Source organism: Takifugu flavidus, unplaced genomic scaffold (genome assembly GCF_003711565.1).
Source record: "Takifugu flavidus isolate HTHZ2018 unplaced genomic scaffold, ASM371156v2 ctg398, whole genome shotgun sequence".
Taxonomy (NCBI): Eukaryota; Metazoa; Chordata; class Actinopteri; order Tetraodontiformes; family Tetraodontidae; genus Takifugu; species Takifugu flavidus.
Genome location: NW_026622018.1, coordinates 28,025 through 45,643, shown reverse-complemented (window position 1 = coordinate 45,643; position 17,619 = coordinate 28,025). Strand labels below are relative to the sequence as shown.

General features: G+C 44.0%; 2 protein-coding genes across 3 annotated transcripts; one reads left to right on the top strand and one right to left on the bottom strand.

The window, feature by feature from the left end:
• Window positions 1-66: 66 nt before the first annotated feature.
• Window positions 67-6,542, bottom strand: LOC130520486 (ornithine decarboxylase-like). 2 transcript variants are annotated; one of them, XM_057024182.1, is made up of 12 exons: window positions 6,015-6,542; window positions 5,444-5,583; window positions 5,098-5,220; window positions 4,653-4,692; window positions 4,221-4,348; window positions 3,973-4,146; window positions 3,709-3,881; window positions 3,274-3,490; window positions 2,691-2,771; window positions 2,430-2,592; window positions 1,205-1,305; window positions 67-924 (listed from the first exon to the last, which is right to left on the bottom strand). In XM_057024182.1, exons 2-12 carry the CDS (start codon window positions 5,528-5,530, stop codon window positions 634-636), a joined length of 1,578 nt encoding a protein of 525 aa, XP_056880162.1. In that variant the 5' UTR covers window positions 5,531-5,583; window positions 6,015-6,542; the 3' UTR covers window positions 67-633. The 2 variants fall into 2 exon arrangements, with proteins under 2 accessions (XP_056880162.1, XP_056880163.1); XM_057024183.1 differs by having other exon boundaries at window positions 776-924; window positions 1,267-1,305; window positions 5,444-6,534.
• A 4,765-nt stretch (window positions 6,543-11,307) lies between these two features.
• Window positions 11,308-14,659, top strand: LOC130520485 (ornithine decarboxylase-like). Its single transcript, XM_057024181.1, has 3 exons — window positions 11,308-12,076; window positions 13,193-13,293; window positions 13,574-14,659. Exons 1-3 carry the CDS (start codon window positions 11,860-11,862, stop codon window positions 13,817-13,819), a joined length of 564 nt encoding a protein of 187 aa, XP_056880161.1. The 5' UTR covers window positions 11,308-11,859; the 3' UTR covers window positions 13,820-14,659.
• Window positions 14,660-17,619: the final 2,960 nt, after the last annotated feature.

Sequence of the window (17,619 nt, the reverse complement as noted above, 5' to 3'; positions counted from 1 at the left end):
GTCAAAAAGAGCCAGACAAACGTTCAGATGATGTATTTCTATCATGTGAAGCAGATGAATAGCTCTGTCAGCCAACAGACATCATATATGTTTGCCATCAAACATATCTGGAAAAACTTTTGGATTAACCCACACATAGTGATTACCACCAGTCTAAGTAAAAAAACAAACAAGATGTTTACAAGAGTCTGAAACCATCACGCATTTATATAATGATAAGAAAACCTTCTCCCAGATGTAGAGATGTAGAATTAAAAGGTACAATATATTAATTGCTGTAAATTAAAAGCCTTCATACCTGTGTTAAGATATTGATAGAAAATTTTTAGGATACTGTAGCAATGAGCAGTTACTGTGAGGAAAGGATGACGGTGTGCCAAGTCTCATTTGTGAACTGTTAAGGAGGGTTAACCCACACACATTTTTATCCAAGCATTATTTATCAGTACTTTAGTTAAAAAAGAAAAAGATGGAGGTTAGTGTGAAGAATCTGAAACATCAAGAATTAAACATCAAGACAAGGATGAGACTCCCCACACCAGCCCTTGGGGGGGGGGGGGATGAAGTTACAATATACTAACTGCTATAATCTGTCAAAATAGATATTAATAAATCATCTGGAAAATAGCTATATTAATATGTCGATAGAAAGATTTTTAGGATACTGTAGCAATGAGCTGTTACTGTGAGGAAAGGTTGAGGGTTGTTCCAAGTCTCATTTGTGACAACAGAGTAAATACTTGATCTTTTAAATCCATTGAATTCAGTGCTCATGGAAATGCCGTAAGCACCTATGTTGTCAAAAAGAAGCCAGTCTCCAACATGTAGCTCAGGAACCAAGTAGTTGTCAACGATTTTGTCAATGTAGTCGCAGGTCGGACCCCAGATGACTGACCTGTATCTCTTCTCACTGCTCTCCACAGCCTGCTCACATCAAAGAAATAAAAAGGGAATCATGTGATAATTTAGCTGTTTCGTGTTGTTTTAAGAACTTGCAAGGAATGATAGATGGGTTTTAAGATTCACCAACACAAAAGTACTATCACAACTGACTTTTTTCAAAAGGTAAAAGTGTAATCCTAAATGAAATAATTAAATCAATTTTGTCACAACTGGCATGTATTTAGTTATCATTAAAGGCAATATTATTAAACAAGATAACAAATGTGGTCACTCTTTACATAGAGAAATTATTTAGTCTTACTCTGTGAAGGTAGGGTGAAACTTGCACATCTCTTAGAAGAAAATTTAGGGAGCCATACACACCGTCACTCAGGTAGTACATCATCAGTCTCTCAGGAACTTCTTTTTTTGGGAGAAACCAATAAATATTTTAAACATTGTTTTCCACGTATACATTCCAAGCATGTTTGGAATTTGCCACAGGTTAGTGCAATGAATGTAAGTTATGCACATAGCTATAGGTCTTTGAGATCGAATAATGACCGTCACTATGGTCTACACCTTGAACGATGCCATCTTTCTGCCTATCCCCAAGACCTATGGCAACATAGTCATGTGCCTGCTGACTTTGCCCTCTGTGTACATAAGCACCAATGTGACCAAGCCACCTCCTCTTGCATGGAATACCTCAGCCTGTTCAGAGCAACAAAATATGGTGATGATCATCATTCGGTCTCATAGATCCACAATTATAACTCCTGATCTATTTCAACCTTGTTCAGACCATCAACACGGTCTGCACCTTAGATGAGTCACACCATCAGTGTCGCAAGGGACAAAGGGCACATAAAACAGCCAGCCGCAGGAGGACTATCTACCGCCAGCAGAGAGTACTCTGAGCTCAGGGGGCTTGTGGTGCAACAGTGACCCTGTAGAATTGTGCAGACATGCATGATGTAGCCCAAAAGGAAGCTGCACAGAAACCTCTCAATGCAGCCCATGAGGTAACACTACTGATGGAGTGTGTTGCCAGATCATCTGGAATTTGGAGACTAAAGCCAGCATAGGCCTGAGAAATGGTGTCAACTACCCAGTGTGCCAGACATTGCTTAGACACAGGATCATCGTGCCTGCTAACCCATAGTATTCTGAACCTGCTGGGTATTTAACACCTTGAACAGCAGAACCTTCAAAAACACATTTATCCACCCTAAGTCCAAGATTGGAAGCAGACTGTCACCTTTATTTGGGATGAGAAAATATCCAGAGTAAAACCCACTGAGCTGTTGAAGTCTAAGCGCTTGATTGGGGCTCTTTTTTAAAGCAGCGGCAATAACTGTATGTTTCTGTACAGTGGGAATATTTTTGTGACTGATAAAGGCTTTAATGCAAGCCAATTCAACAAGACCAACTTAAACTGCACAAATATACTGTATTCTAATGCAAAGAAAAAAGAAGACTCGTATAGTCAATTATAATGATGTGCAGTGTGTTTAGGTTGGCTTAAAGGCCAACTAAAAACATACCTCCCTCTTTTCTCATATCCTCCATGATGACCCTTTTAGCAATGACGTTGGCTGCAAGTGTGAAGGTTGATTCCACATAGTACCGACCTGGTTCTGCAATAATCTGCACTCCACTTTCAAATGGGAAATATTCATCAAGTGCTCCATTGATGACTTCTGAAAACTAGAAAGGTAAAACACCAAATATTTCAGTATTTCATCAGATATCCTGACACGAGGACCAAGACCAAGTCCAGCTACATCAACAGGATCTTTCTGTACCTCTTGAAGAGTCACTGGAAAGTCTTTCCCTGAGAAACCTCCACCAATGTCCAACAGACTGAACTGGAAGCCCAACAGTTTCTGAAGGAAATGTCATCATCTTACAACAGCTTTCAGTGAAACTCCAATGGACTTGTTCCAATTTCATAAAGAATAACACATCTTAAAAGTGATGTTAAATAAATATAAACCAATTCAAGCAATATTTTTCCTTGAACACAATACATGGCATTAGCTTTACTCTTTAATTGTCCTCATTAGTTTTTAGAAAAACCCTTCTTTGAAAGGACTTGAAAGAATATGTTACCTTTGACTAAAGTACTCTTATTCTGTTCGAGAACACAGAGAAAAGGAAGTAACACAGAAGATGCCAGTAGTAATGAAGAGCAATTTTTATCTATAAGATGACCTAGTGTTGTTGCAAGAGTTAATTCATTTTATTATGTCCTCTTACATAGATTAACATTAAATACAAATATACCTTATACTACCTCCAGACCAAATTACCCACTTTCACTTGTATTTCATACATAATAGAACTCATTATGTGAGAAATTATGACTTAAAACTTGACATCACTTACCGCTGTGTCAAAAATGCTTCGGGCATCAGCAATGGCTTGTCTGAAAGGCAAACTTTGACTGCATATAGAGCCAATATGAAAACTCACGCCAACAACTTCTAGGCCCAGCTCTGCAGCACATTCCAGCAGCCTACTAGTTGTGCTGAGTCCTGCTCCAAACTTTGAGCTAAGTCTGAAGAAGGATGACGAGTCATCCACTGCAATTCGGAGTACTAGTCTGGAATGATATATTCAAAACTCCATTTCCTGTGTGTATTCAATTTATCATTTGTGACATATTAAACTTTTGCTTAGACTTGGCCATAAAAAAACATGTAGCATAGTATCATGAAAGAATAACCATTCTTGCAGGAAATAAAGGTGAATAGATCATCTGAATACATGTAAATAAAAAGGGTTGTCATACAATGTTTTTGGACAATTTATTTCACTTACTTGGCCTTGGGGTGACAACGGGAAACTTTTTGTAATTCCTCTTCATTGTCAAAAGTCATTAAATTAACTCCCTGAGCACAGGCATATTTAATGTGTGACTGCGGTTTTGTTGTATGTGCATAGATGATGTTTTCAGGTTTTACTCCAAGGGACAGAACCTGACTGATCTCACCCTGTTAAGAAAACATATTTCAGGTAAGCAAACTGAAAAGAAATGTTGACAAATGGAGAGAGCATTTATATGCGTAAAATATTTTCGGGAACCTTGCTTGCACAGTCAAAGCCAGTTCCCAGAGCGTTCAGCGTCCTCAGGACTGTTTCTGTGCTGTTGCACTTGACAGCATAGAAAGGCTTGACTCGAGGCAAGTAGGAGAGCCACTTCAGGTGCATCTGGATCAGAGTGTCTAAATTCAACACCTGGAAAGGTTCTTCACTGTCCTAAATTGGTAAAGCAAAGCCCACATTTGAAAACTGCATTTTAATATTAAACTTAAATCTAGAGATTCACTCACCATTGAGTCAAGCTCTTTAATTTTCTTGTCTATGAATCGTGTGGCAGTACTTTCATTGTCTAAAATGTAAACACCACACTTATCAGGCCAAATGTCATTTATGGTTGGTCTCTTTGACATTAATTGTGCTGCAAAAGAAGAAAAACACAAACACAAATAAGTAGATTAAGTCACAGTTTACATTTTAAAAAATTGTCTTCACAGCTGCGCTCTAAGATAGAAAAAGGAAGGTATTCCATTCTTTTTACACCTTGAAAAAGATTAATGAAGGGGCAGTAACTGTAACTGGTAATTCAGAATTCAAAAATGTGCCCAGTACATTCAAATTTCCTTTATTCATTGTTGTGAAAATGGAAAATGACAAACGGGAGAGATTAACATTTATTCAGACATTGCACCTGCAGGGGGTACTGGCCTCTGTTCCATACTCACCCAACTGATGCTGCATTTCTGCAATGGGACAGTTTTCCTCCTGCAACACCAAGAGTTCATGACAGTAAAAAAAGAAAGAAAGAAACTTAAATATATTTTGGATGAAAATGCTCACTCAACTGTTTATATTTTTACACACTAAGTGGAAGTTTGTATCCATAAAAATTGTATTTATATAGGACTGTTAAAAGCAACAACGGATTACCAAGCAAGCACAACCAGATGGAGTTGACTTTGGTTGTAATTTTAAGCCTAATTTTATTGGCCTATGAGTGCTTCTCCCTAAATACATGCAGAAATCCATTTGAAAGAATAGCAAGAAGAAATGTGACAGGAACTTTCCTGGCATTGCTATATTGCCATCATTCTAAAATTACACTTTTAAATATGAGCAAAAACAATGTTATGATTTGCCATCTCCCTTCCCCAAAAAAGCAACACTTACAGTGTAGAACGCCGTGGCTCCAGGAGTCTTATTTTGCCTTGTCAGGCCACGAAGACATGAAGAAGAATGAAGATGAGAGCAGGTGAGAGAGTCAAGACAGACAATCAGCAGAGTGGGTGGAGGCTGGAGGAGGGACCAGCAAAGGGAACATCCTGACACGGGTGTGGTGGAATCCACTTGCAACACAGCAGTTCAGTTTAACAACGGCTTTATTAACTACTTGCAGGTAACACAGATGTGATCACAGGCTTCCAGGGAATATGGAAAAACACCACGTAGCCATGGATGTGCAAAAGTCCACACGTGGCAAAACTCTTAATCGGGGACAGAAGGTTGTCAGATTTACCAGGGCAGAGACGTGGAGGAAAAGTCCAAGGCAGGCAGGGTCAAAACTAATAAGTCCGATCAAACAAAGTGCTGGAGAGTCAGGCATAGAGCAATAACAATCTGGCAAGGCATGAATGTCCAGAAGTTGCTTAATTAGGCCTAAAAGGGAGAAACAGGTAAAAATGATTATTAAGAGCTTTTAGTGTGCCGTGGTTTAACCTATTCATGCACGTTTCTTGTTGGCCCAACTGCTTGTGCGTTCATCCTTTGTCACTTGGTCTTAGGACACTATGTTGGTAGTTTAGCAACAAAGACAGCGAAAGAGAGAGCGTGAGCTGACTGGTTTATCCCATTTGCGTACTGCCATGTCCCATCTTCAACCCAACACAGATAATATGCCTCATCAGAGGTATCACATCTTTTTTGCTTTTATTTCTGGCAATTGCATGACAATGAATTTCTTTATGAAATAATATTTCCTTCTCTGTATACAAACAGAATGAGACAGCAAATTCAACATGGGTAAAACTATAGCATGAAGCACAGAAAATGTTCATGTGGCAGCATGGAGTTCATGCGCTGCCGATCACCTTAATTGTTGGGGCAGTTGCAGCTGTGGCGTTCCCCTTAAAAGGAGACTGTGCTGCACTGGCTGCTCTTGTTGTCGAGCTTTTGGGTGCCACGCCACAATTTACTTGGTCCTCCTCATTTGATTGCTGTGCGGTCGGGCTGTGCTATCCCATGCGCACCTGGGTCTGCTGTCATCAGAGCTGGGGAGCCGTGGGTGTCTTTGGTTCGTCGGCTGTTTGGCCCTGCTAGCGGGAACGCTGTGGTGGCTCGGTGTGCGTCTCCATTTTAGAGATTTCTTTCCCTTACCTGACGGTACGTAGCGGCTGCTTTTAGCCTCACCATATGGGGAATTGTCAGCAACCTAAAATTGCTTTCTCTCTTAACAGAAATTGTTACAGGTGCCGGCTCTAGTGCGCTTTCCTCCCGTTGCTGTTGGCCGGCTGCTGTTTTGCCCTCCGCATTGCGTTATCGCGTATGCTCCCGACTGTCACTCCTGGGATTGCCTTTATTTTGGGTTTAATGTTTTATTGCGGGGATTATTTTGCATGTTATTTGGGGTTGATTTGTGATTATTGTTTGTGTGGGTTATTTTGCATGTTTATTTGGGTTTTGACTAAGTGTGCTTTCCCCTCCCTGGGCTGCCACCTTATCGTGGTGGAGGGGTTTGCGTGTCCCAATGATCCCAGGAGCTCCGTTGTCTGGGGCTATATGCCCCTGGTAGGGCCACCCATGGCAAACAGGTCCTAGGTGAGGGACCAGACAAAGCGTAGCCCAGGACCCCCTAATGATGTGGAACAACATTGGTGCCAAGTTTCCCTTGCCCGGATGCGGGTCACCGGGGCCCCCTCCTGGAGCCAGGCCTGGGGGTGGGGCACGTTGGCGAGCGCCTGGTGGCCGGACCTCTGCCCATGGAGTCCGGCCGGGCGCAGCCCAAAGAGGCAACATGGGACCCCCTTCCCGTGGGCTCACCAACTGCAGGAGGGGCCAAGGGGGTCGGGTGTATTGTGCATCGGTGCATTGTGTTTTGGGTAGCAGCCGGAGGCAGGGACCTTGGCGGTCTGATTCCCGGCTGCACAAACTGGCTCTAGGGACATGGAATGTCACCTCTCTGGTGGGAAAGGAGCCTGAGTTGGTGTGCGAGGTTGAGAAGTTCCGATTAGATATAGTTGGCCTCACCTCGACGCACGGCAAGGGCTCTGGAACCAGTCTTCTTGAGAGGGGTTGGACTCTCTACCACTCTGGAGTTGCCGATGGTGAGAGGCGACGAGCAGGGGTGGCAATTCTGGTTGCTCCCCGGCTCAGTGCCTGTGTATTGGAGTTTACCCCGGTGGATGAGAGGGTAGCCTCCCTTCGCCTTCGGGTGGGGGGACGGATCCTGACTGTTGTTTGTGCCTATGGTCCAAACAGCAGTTCAGCGTATCCACCCTTTTTGGAGTCCTTAGAGGGAGTGCTGGAGAGTGCCCCTTCTGGGGGCTCCCTCGTCCTCCTGGGTGACTTCAATGCTCACGTTGGCAATGACAGTGTGACCTGGAGAGGTGTGATTGGGAAGAACGGCCCCCCTGATCTGAACCCGAGTGGTGTTTTGTTATTGGACTTCTGTGCTCGTCTCAGATTGTCCATAACGAACACCTTGTTCAGACATAAAGGCGTCCACATGTGCACTTGGCACCAGGACGCCTTAGGCCGCAGATCGATGATCGACTTTGTGGTTGTGTCATCGGATTTGCGGCCGCATGTTCTGGACACTCGGGTGAAGAGAGGGGCGGAGCTGTCAACTGATCACCACCTGGTGGTGAGTTGGCTCCGATGGTGGGGAAGGATGCCGGACAGACCTGGCAGGCCCAAACGTGTTGTGAGGGTCTGCTGGGAACGCCTGGCAGAGTCCCCTGTCAGAAGGAGCTTCAACTCACGCCTCCGGGAGAGCTTTGACCATGTCCCGGGGGAGGCGGGGGACATTGAGTCCGAGTGGACCATGTTCCGTGCCTCCATTGTTGAGGCAGCTGACCGGTGCTGTGGCCGCAAGGTGGTTGGTGCCTGTCGTGGCGGCAATGCCCGAACCCGCTGGTGGACACCAGCGGTGAGGGATGCCGTCAAGCTGAAGAAGGAGTCGTATCGGGCCTTACTGGCCTGTGGGACTCCTGAGGCAGCAGATGGGTACCGGCGTGCCAAGCGGAGTGCAGCTACGGCGGTTGCCGAGGCAAAGACTCGGGCATGGGAAGAGTTCGGTGAGGCCATGGAGAACGACTTTCGGACGGCCTCGAAAAGGTTCTGGACCACCATCCGGCGTCTGAGGAGGGGGAAGCAGTGCACTGTCAACACTGTGTATAGTGGTGATGGTGTGCTGCTGACCTCAACTCGGGATGTTGTGGATCGGTGGAAGGAATACTTCGAGGACCTCCTCAATCCCACCAACATGCCTTCCAGTGAGGAAGTAGGGCCCGGGGACCTGGAGATGGGCTCTCGTATCGCCGGGGCTGAAGTTGCCGAGGTAGTTAAAAAACTCCTCGGTGGCAAGGCCCCGGGGGTGGATGAGATCCGCCCAGAGTCCCTTAGGCTCTGGATGTTGTAGGGCTGTCGTGGTTGACTCGACTCTGCAACATCGCGTGGACATCGGGGGCAGTGCCGCTGGATTGGCAGACCGGGGTGGTAGTCCCTCTTTTTAAGAAGGGGGACCGGAGGGTGTGTTCCAACTATAGGGGGATCACACTCCTCAGCCTCCCTGGTAAGGTCTATTCAGGGGTACTGGAGAGGAGGGTCCGCCGGATAGTCGAACCTCGGATTCAGGAGGAGCAATGTGGTTTTCGTCCTGGGCGTGGAACAGTGGACCAGCTCTACACCCTCAGCAGGGTCTTCGAGGGTGCATGGGAGTTTGCCCAACCAGTCCACATGTGTTTTGTGGACTTGGAGAAAGCATTCGACCGTGTCCCTCGGGGGGTCCTGTGGGGGGTCCTCCGAGAGTATGGGGTGTCGGGCCCGCTGATACGGGCTGTCCGCTCCCTGTACGATCGGTGTCAGAGTTTGGTCCGAATTGCTGGCAGTAAGTCGAACTCGTTTCCGGTGAGGGTTGGCCTCCGCCAGGGCTGCCCTTTGTCACCGATTCTGTTCATAATTTTTATGGACAGAATTTCTAGGTGCAGTCATGGTGTTGAGGGGATCCGGTTTGGTGACCTCAGGATCGCGTCTCTGCTTTTTGCGGATGATGTGGTCCTGTTGGCTTCATCGGCCCGTGACCTCCAACTATCACTGGATCGGTTCGCCGCCGCCTGTGAAGCGGCTGGGATGAGAATCAGCACCTCCAAATCCGAGGCCATGGTTCTCGACCGGAAAAGGTGGAGTGCCTTCTCCCGGTAAAGGAGGAGATCCTGCCCCAAGTGGAGGAGTTTAAGTACCTCGGGGTCTTGTTCACGAGTGGGGGAAGAATGGAGCGGGAGATCGACAGGCGGATCGGTGCAGCGTCCACAGTAATGCGGACTCTGCACCGGTCCGTTGTGGTGAAGAGAGAGCTGAGCCGAAAGGCGAAGCTCTCGATTTACCGGTCGATCTTCGTTCCTACCCTCACCTATGGTCATGAGCTTTGGGTAATGACCGAAAGAACAAGATCACGGGTACAAGCGGCTGAAATGAGCTTCCTCCGTAGGGTGGCTGGGCTCTCCCTTAGAGATAGGGTGAGAAGCTCTGCCATCCGGGAGGAGCTCGGAGTAGAGTCGCTGCTCCTCCGCGTTGAAGGAGCCAGATGGGGTGGCTTGGGCATCTAGTCAGGATGCCCCCTGGACGCCTCCCTGGTGAGGTGTTCAGGGCATGTCCCTCCGGTAAGAGACCCCCGGGGAGACCCAGGACACGTTGGAGAGACTATGTCTCTCGACTGGCCTGGGAACGCCTGGGGATCCCTCCGGATGAGCTGGAGGAGGTGGCTGGGGAGAGGGAAGTCTGGGCTTCTCTCCTTAGGCTGCTGCCCCCTCGACCCGACCCCGGATAAGCGGCAGAGAATGGATGGATGGATGGATAAGTGTGCTTTTTGCTCGTGTGGGTTATTTTTGCATGTTATTTGGATTTGATTAATTCTGTTATTTGTGTGCTGTGTGGGTTATTTTTGTATGTTTATTTGGGTTCTATTATTGTGTACGTTTTCTGTTATTTTCTAAGTGGTGCCGATCCTACCCTGTGGGGTGCAGGTGTTTTAAAGAGAATTGATAAATCTTGAATATGAATTTAATATCTGCACGTTGTGTGTGTTTGAATGGGTGTGTGAGAGTATTTTAGCAATTGTTAGCGGATATCTGGAAATAAAGGTATTAATTTTGCACATTGGACCAGTCTCTTATCCTCATTAGAAAACACTTGTGCGGCCTTGATAATTCTCCAGGTGGAATTCCTGGGGTGGCGTTGTCGACTTAGAAAGGAGATATTCTGGGCCCCGCCACATTCATCAATTCCTGTTCTTGTATCTTGTGCTCATTTTGCCTGGTCTTTGTTTGAAGATCTCAACTCTGTCACCTGATCCCTGCCTGTCTCACCCAGCCTATTTCCAACCTTGCTGTGGACTTTTTCTATTTTGCAAATTTTACACTGACAACCTTCAGTAAATGAGCTGCATCTGATTCTTTTTGTCAGCCATTGAGGTTTATGTCCTATCATAACCCAATATACATAAGGCTAAGAATAGAGCCAAGGGCGACTCCATCTAGTTCTACTTGCTTGGCAATCCATTGAGTTAAAGGCTTGCTTTGTTTTTTACAGTCCTGTTAACTCTTGACTGATGCATGTTCAATTTTAAGTGGAGCACCACTGGTTCACGTGCACTATGGCAGATGTGCAGAGTGTCAATCTCATTGTCCAACATGGTGTTTTAAAATCAGGCCATCAAATATGATGAGAGGGTTTATAGTTTGGAACTTCTTTCAATCAGACAATAAAAAGGGATAGAGATGAATAAGACTCACACCAACAACCCAGTGGTTTGGGAGTATCCAGTGCACAAACACAAATGTGCACTTGCTCAAATTCTGGGATGTCAAAGGGAATACATTAACACAGGATGATTTCTAGCACTACTATATTTATCAGTGTTGTAGCACATGTGTTGAGGAGGAGAGAAAAAAACAAAAAAAACCAAGAAGAACCTACTGGCACATTTGATGGCTTTGAGTTCAAGAAAACAAAGAATCAAGAAATAAAAAAAATACATAGTGTGTACTTAGTCAGAGCATCAACGTCAAGTGCAGTACCTGGATAAATGTTAATCTCTCCCTTCTGTCATTTTCCATTTTCACAACACTGAATAAGGGAAATCTGAATGTACTGGGCACATTTTTGAATTCTGAATTACCAGTTAATCAACAGCTGCCCCTTGATTAATCTTTTCAAGATATAAAAAGAATGGAATACCTTCCTTTTTCTATCTTAGAGCGCAGCTGTGAACTACATGAGGTCATCTTATGAATAAAAATTGCTCTTCATTACTACTGGCATCTTCTGTGTTACTTCCTTTTCTCTGTGTTCTCGAACAGAGTAGGAGTACTTTAGTCAAAGGTAACAATTCTTTCAAGTCCTTTCAACAAGAAGGGTTTTTCTAAAAACTGAGGACAATTAAAGAGTAAAGCTAATGCCATGTATTGTGTTCAAGGAAAAATATTGCTTGAATTGGTTTATATTTATTTAACATCACTTTTAAGATGTGTTATTCTTTATGAAATTGGAACAAGTCCATTGGAGTTTCACTGAAAGCTGTTGTAAGATGATGACATTTCCTTCAGAAACTGTTGGGCTTCCAGTTCAGTCTGTTGGACATTGGTGGAGGTTTCTCAGGGAAAGACTTTCCAGTGACTCTTCAAGAGGTACAGAAAGATCCTGTTGATGTAGCTGGACATGGTCTTGGTCCTCGTGTCCAGGACATCTGATGAAATACTGAAATATTTGGTGTTTTCAGAAGTCATCAATGGAGCACTTGATGAATATTTCCCATTTGAAAGTGGAGTGCAGGTTATTGCAGAACCAGGTCGGTACTATGCGGAATCAACCTTCACACTTGCAGCCAACGTCATTGCTAAAAGGGTCATCATGGAGGATATGAGAAAAGAGGGAGGTATGTTTTTAGTTGGCCTTTAAGCCAACCTAAACACGCTGCACATCATTATAATTGATTATACGAGTCTTCTTTTTTCTTTGCATTAGAATACAGTATATTTGTGCAGTTTAAGGTGGTCTTGTTGAATTGGCTTGCATTAAAGCCTTTATCAGTCACAAAACTATTCCCACTGTTCAGAAACATACAGTTATTGCCGCAGCATTAAAAAAGAGCCCCAATCAAGCGCTTAGACTTCAACAGCTCAGTGGGTTTTACTCTGGATATTTTCTCATCCCAAATAAAGGTGACAGTCTGCTTCCAATCTTGGACTTAGGGTGGATAATGTGTTTTTGAAGGTTCTGCTGTTCAAGGTGTTAAATACCCAGCAGGTTCAGAATACTATGGGTTAGCAGGCACGATGATCCTGTGTCTAAGCAATGTCTGGCACACTGGGTAGTTGACACCATTTCTCAGGCCTATGCTGGCTTTAGTCTCCAAATTCCAGATGATCTGGCAACACACTCCATCAGTAGTGTTACCTCATGGGCTGCATTGAGAGGTTTCTGTGCAACTTCCTTTTGGGCTACATCATGCATGTCTGCACAATTCTACAGGGTCACTGTTGCACCACAAGCCCCCATGAGCTCAGGAGTACTCTCTGTGGCTGGCGGTGTTTAAGATAGTAGGCCCTTTGTCCCTTGCGACACTGATGGTGTGACTCATCTAAGGTGCAGACCGTGTTGATGGTCTGAACAAGGTTGAAATAGATCAGGAGTTATAATTGTGGATCTATGAGACCGAATGATGATCATCACCATATTTTGTTGCTCTGAACAGGCTGAGGTATTCCATGCAAGAGGAGGTGGCTTGGTCACATTGGTGCTTATGTACACAGAGGGCAAAGTCCTGTCACCAGGCACATGACTATGTTGCCATAGGTCTTGGGGATAGGCAGAAAGATGGCATCGTTCAAGGTGTAGACCATAGTGACGGTCATTATTCGATCTCAAAGACCTATAGCTATGTGCATAACTTACATTCATTGCACTAACCTGTGGCAAATGACAAAACATGCTTGGAATGTATACGTGGAAAACAATGTTTAAAATATTTATTGGTTTCTCCCAAAAAAAGAAGTTCCTGAGAGACTGATGATGTACTACCTGAGTGACGGTGTGTATGGCTCCCTAAATTTTCTTCTAATAGATGGGCAAGTTTCACCCTACCTTCACAGAGTAAGACTAAATAATTTCTCTATGTAAAGAGTAACCACATTTGTTATCTTGTTTAATAATATTGCCTTTAATGATAACTAAATACATGCCAGTTGTGACAAAATTGATTTAATTATTTTATTTAGGATTACACTTTTACCTCTTGAAAAAAGTCAGTTGTGATAGTACTTTTGTGTGGGTGACTCTTAAAACCCATCTATCATTCCTTGCAAGTTCTTAAAACAACACGAAACAGCTAAATTATCACATGATTCCCTTTTTATTTCTTTGATGTGAGCAGGCTGTGGAGAGCAGTGAGAAGAGATACAGGTCAGTCATCTGGGGTCCGACCTTCGATTGCGTTGACAAAATCGTTGACAACTACTTACCTGATTCTGAGCTACATGTTGGAGACTGGCTTCTTATTGACAACGTAGGTGCTTACGGCATTTCCATAAGCACTGAATTCAATGGATTTAAAAGATCAAGTATTTACTCTGTTGTCACAAATGAGACTTGGCACACCCTCAACCTTTCCTCACAGTAACAGCTCATTGCTACAGTATCCTAAAAATGTTTCTATTGACATATTAATATAGCTATTTTCCAGATGATTTATTAATATCTATTTTGACAGATTATAGCAGTTAGTATATTGTAACTTCATCTCTCCCCCTAAGGGCTGGTGTGGGGAGTCTCATCCTTGTCTTGATGTTTGATTCTTGATGTTTCAGATTCTTCACACTAACCTCCATCTTTTTCTTTTTTAACTAAAGTACTGATAAATAATGCTTGGATAAAAATGTGTGTGGGTTAACCCTCCTCAACAGTTCACAAATGAGACTTGGCACACCCTCAACCTTTCCTCACAGTAACTGCTCATTGCTACAGTATCCTAAAAAAATTCTATCAATATCTTAACACAGCTATGAAGGCTTTTAATTTACAGCAATTAATATATTGTACCTTTTAATTCTACATCTCTACATCTGGGAGAAAGTTTTCTTATCCTTATATAAATGCGTGATGGTTTCAGACTCTTGTAAACATCTTGTTTGTTTTTTTACTTAGACTGGTGGTAATCACTATGTGTGGGTTAATCCAAAAGTTTTTCCAGATATGTTTGATGGCAAACATATATGATGTCTGTTGGCTGACAGAGCTATTCATCTGTTCTTCACATGATAGAAATACATCATCTGAACGTTTGTCCGGCTCTTTTTGACTGCAACTTCATGATTCAACATTTAACTGTGAACAGACAGTTACATTAAACTTGTTTCACCTTTAACATAAAGCGTTTGTCTATTGCTAGTTCTGGTGAAATGTATTCACGTTTCCACTGTATATACAATAAACTTTGAATATAAAGTAATGTTTCCAGAAACTCAGGCTAACTGCACAGACTTCCTTTGATTTCTTTGTAATGTAAAAAACTGCCTTTATTTGTGTCCCTTGACATCGACATTGGTTGGTATGTTTTTGTCTATGATAAACTTAAATTAAACTGTGGACAGTTACATTAAACTTGTTTCACCTTTAACATGAAGCATTTGTCTTTTGCTAGTTCTTGTGAAATGTATTCACCATTCCACTGCATATACAGGAAACTTTTACTATAAAGTAATATTTCAAGAAAGTCATGCTAACTGCACAGACTTTGTAATGTAAAAGGGTCAAACTGCCTTTATTTGTGACCCTTGACATCAACATTGGTCGGTATGTTTTTGTCTGTCTCTTGACAGGCTTGGTCTGAAATTGACGTGCTATTTGTGTCACTGTAAGGGCCTCATTAACCTAATGTTAGGCTTTTAGGGACACTGTCCTATCCCCTACATTTACTGACTCTTTGTAAAAAAAGGTGTAAAGTAATCTGGACTCCAGGAAGCATTAGTTTGTTTCAAAACATATTTCATATTTTTATTAATTTATCAAAAAGCCCACTTAACAACACAACTTATGATAATATAACCAAGATGGGTGAGTGGGTGTAACACATATATACACTTTTTTGCATGTACCCACAAACCTGAATTCTTGTTCATAGTGAAGACTTCGTAGCTGTACAAATTAGAGTTGCATTCATAAGAATTTGCACTCACTTTATAGACTTTTTTAGATACAGACTCACATATAAGCAAACCTAATGGGAACAATTTCTCAGACTAGTGTATATGATACGATATATATCTCAGGAAAATCAAAGTCTGCACGATGGTCTTTTTAATGTGAGCCTGGTCCTGCTGAAAGTTTCTTCTCTCCTGTTTAAGATTAAGATTAAGATGTACTTTATTCATCCCCGTGGGGAAATTGAATTGTAGTAGCAACCTATACAAAGTATAGAAACAGAATAAATAAATATAGATAAGATTAGAACGTTATAAGCATATTTACAGCATATATTATAAGCATATATAATATATACATAATATATACATGTTATAAGCATTATAAGCATATATACATAAATATAGAACAAAATAGAAATAAAATTACAACATAAACATTACACAGTTATTGTTATTGGCTGGGTTAGGATGAGTTATACAGTTTGATGGCAGATGGCAGGAATGACTTCCTGTCCCGTTCCTTAGAGCAGCGAGGCTGCAGGAGTCTGCTGCTGAAGCTGCTTCTCAGTTTGTCCACTGTGTTATGGAGGGGGTGGGAGGGACTGTCCATGATTGTCCGCAGTTTCAGCACCATCCTGTCCCTCACCACCTCGTCTAAGTTATCAAGTCTACAGCCAACAACAGACCCTGCCTTTTTGATGAGTTTGTTAAGTCTGTTGGCATCCTTTGCTTTAATGCCTGCACCCCAGCACACCACAGCATAGAAGATGGTGCTAGTCATGACAGACTGATAGAACATGTGGAGCATCCTGCTGCAAACACTGAAGGACCTGAGTCTCCTGAGGAAACAGGGTCTGCTCATGGCCTTCTTGTAGACAGCATCGGTGTTTGTGGACCACTTCAGTTTATTGTCCAGCTGAACACCCAGGAACCTGTAAGATGAGACTATTTCCACATCTTTCCCACTAATGCAGACTGGGGAGGGAGGGGACTTGCTTTTTCTGAAATCTACCACCATCTCCTTCGTCTGGTCACATTGAGCTGCAGAAGGTTCTCCCTGCTCCACCTAACAAAACTCTCCACAAGGTCCCTGTATTCATCCTCTTGTCCATTCTCCACACACCCGACTATGACTGTGTCATCTGAGTACTTCTGGAGGTGACATGTCTCAGAGTGGTACTGGAAGTCAGCTGTGTAGGTGGTGAACAGAAATGGGAAGAGCACAGTTCCTTGAGGAGCTCCTGTGTTGCTCATCAGGGGGTCGGACACACAGCTCCGCAGTCTCACAAACTGTGGTGGACCTGTCAGGTAGTCCTCGATCCAAGAAACAAGGGGAGCATCCATCTGCATGTTCTCCAACTTAGCCCTCAGCAGTCTTGGCTGGATGGTGTTGAAGGCAGAAGAGAAGTCGAAGAACATGACCCGCACTGTGGTGTTTAGTCTGTCCAAGGAGGAGTAAGCCCTCTGCAGCAGGTATATCACTGCGTCATCAACCCCCACCTTGGGCTGATAGGCAAACTGCAGAGGGTCCTGAAAGGGGCTCACCAGAGGTCTGAGGTGTGACAGCACCAGCCGCTCCATGGCCTTCATAATGTGGGAGGTCAGTGCTATTGGCCTGTAGTCACTCGGTGCCACAGATGGGTTCTTCTTCTTCGGCACCGGGACCAGGCAGGATGTCTTCCAAAGCACAGGGATCCTCTGAAGATGAAGGCTCTGGTTAAACAGGTGCTGCAGTATTCCACACAGCTGCCTGGAGCAGTTCTTCAGCACTCGTGGGCTGATGCCGTCCGGTCCGGCAGCCTTTCTCTGGTTGAGCCTCTCCAGCTCTCTCCTCACCTGGCTAGATGTGAAGGATAGTCCTGTCGGGGGGATGGGTGACATGTTGGAATTTATGTGGGGTGTCAGCAGGGGGGAGGGGGAAGAAGTTGGCAGAGGTGTTAGGGGCTCTGGGAGGTGTGAAGGGGACCCATTGTTATCCAGAGGAATATTGAGACAGCTGGGGGATAGCTAGAATCAAACCTGTTGAAAAACTGGTTCAACTCATTAGCTTGGTCCACGTTCCCATCAGCTGAGCGTATTCCTTTCTTCTGGAAGCCAGTGATTGTTCTCATCCCACTCCAAACATCCCTGGTCTGGTTCCTCTCCAGTCTCTCCTCCAGCTTCTTCCTATAGGCGTCCTTGCTCTCCTTCAGACTGCGTTTCAGTTCCTTCTGTACACTCCTTAGCTCAGCCGGGTCCCCAGCAGTGAAGGCTCTCTTCTTCTTGTTCAAAAGGGCCT

Bases quoted from the DNA above. Each gene is read 5' to 3' on its own strand.
- LOC130520485 (XM_057024181.1), top strand. From the start codon at position 11,860: ATGGTCTTGGTCCTCGTGTCCAGGACATCTGATGAAATACTGAAATAT. The intron at 12,077-13,192 runs GTATGTTTTTAG...TCCCAAAAAAAG, and splicing joins GGATATGAGAAAAGAGGGAG to AAGTTCCTGAGAGACTGATG. The intron at 13,294-13,573 runs GTAAGACTAAAT...TGATGTGAGCAG, and splicing joins TTTCACCCTACCTTCACAGA to GCTGTGGAGAGCAGTGAGAA.
- LOC130520486 (XM_057024182.1), bottom strand. From the start codon at position 5,530: ATGCCTGACTCTCCAGCACTTTGTTTGATCGGACTTATTAGTTTTGAC. The intron at 4,693-5,097 runs GTAAGTGTTGCT...TTGGTGTTGCAG, and splicing joins GAGCCACGGCGTTCTACACT to GAGGAAAACTGTCCCATTGC. The intron at 2,772-3,273 runs GTAAGTGATGTC...CATTTCCTTCAG, and splicing joins GAAGCATTTTTGACACAGCG to AAACTGTTGGGCTTCCAGTT.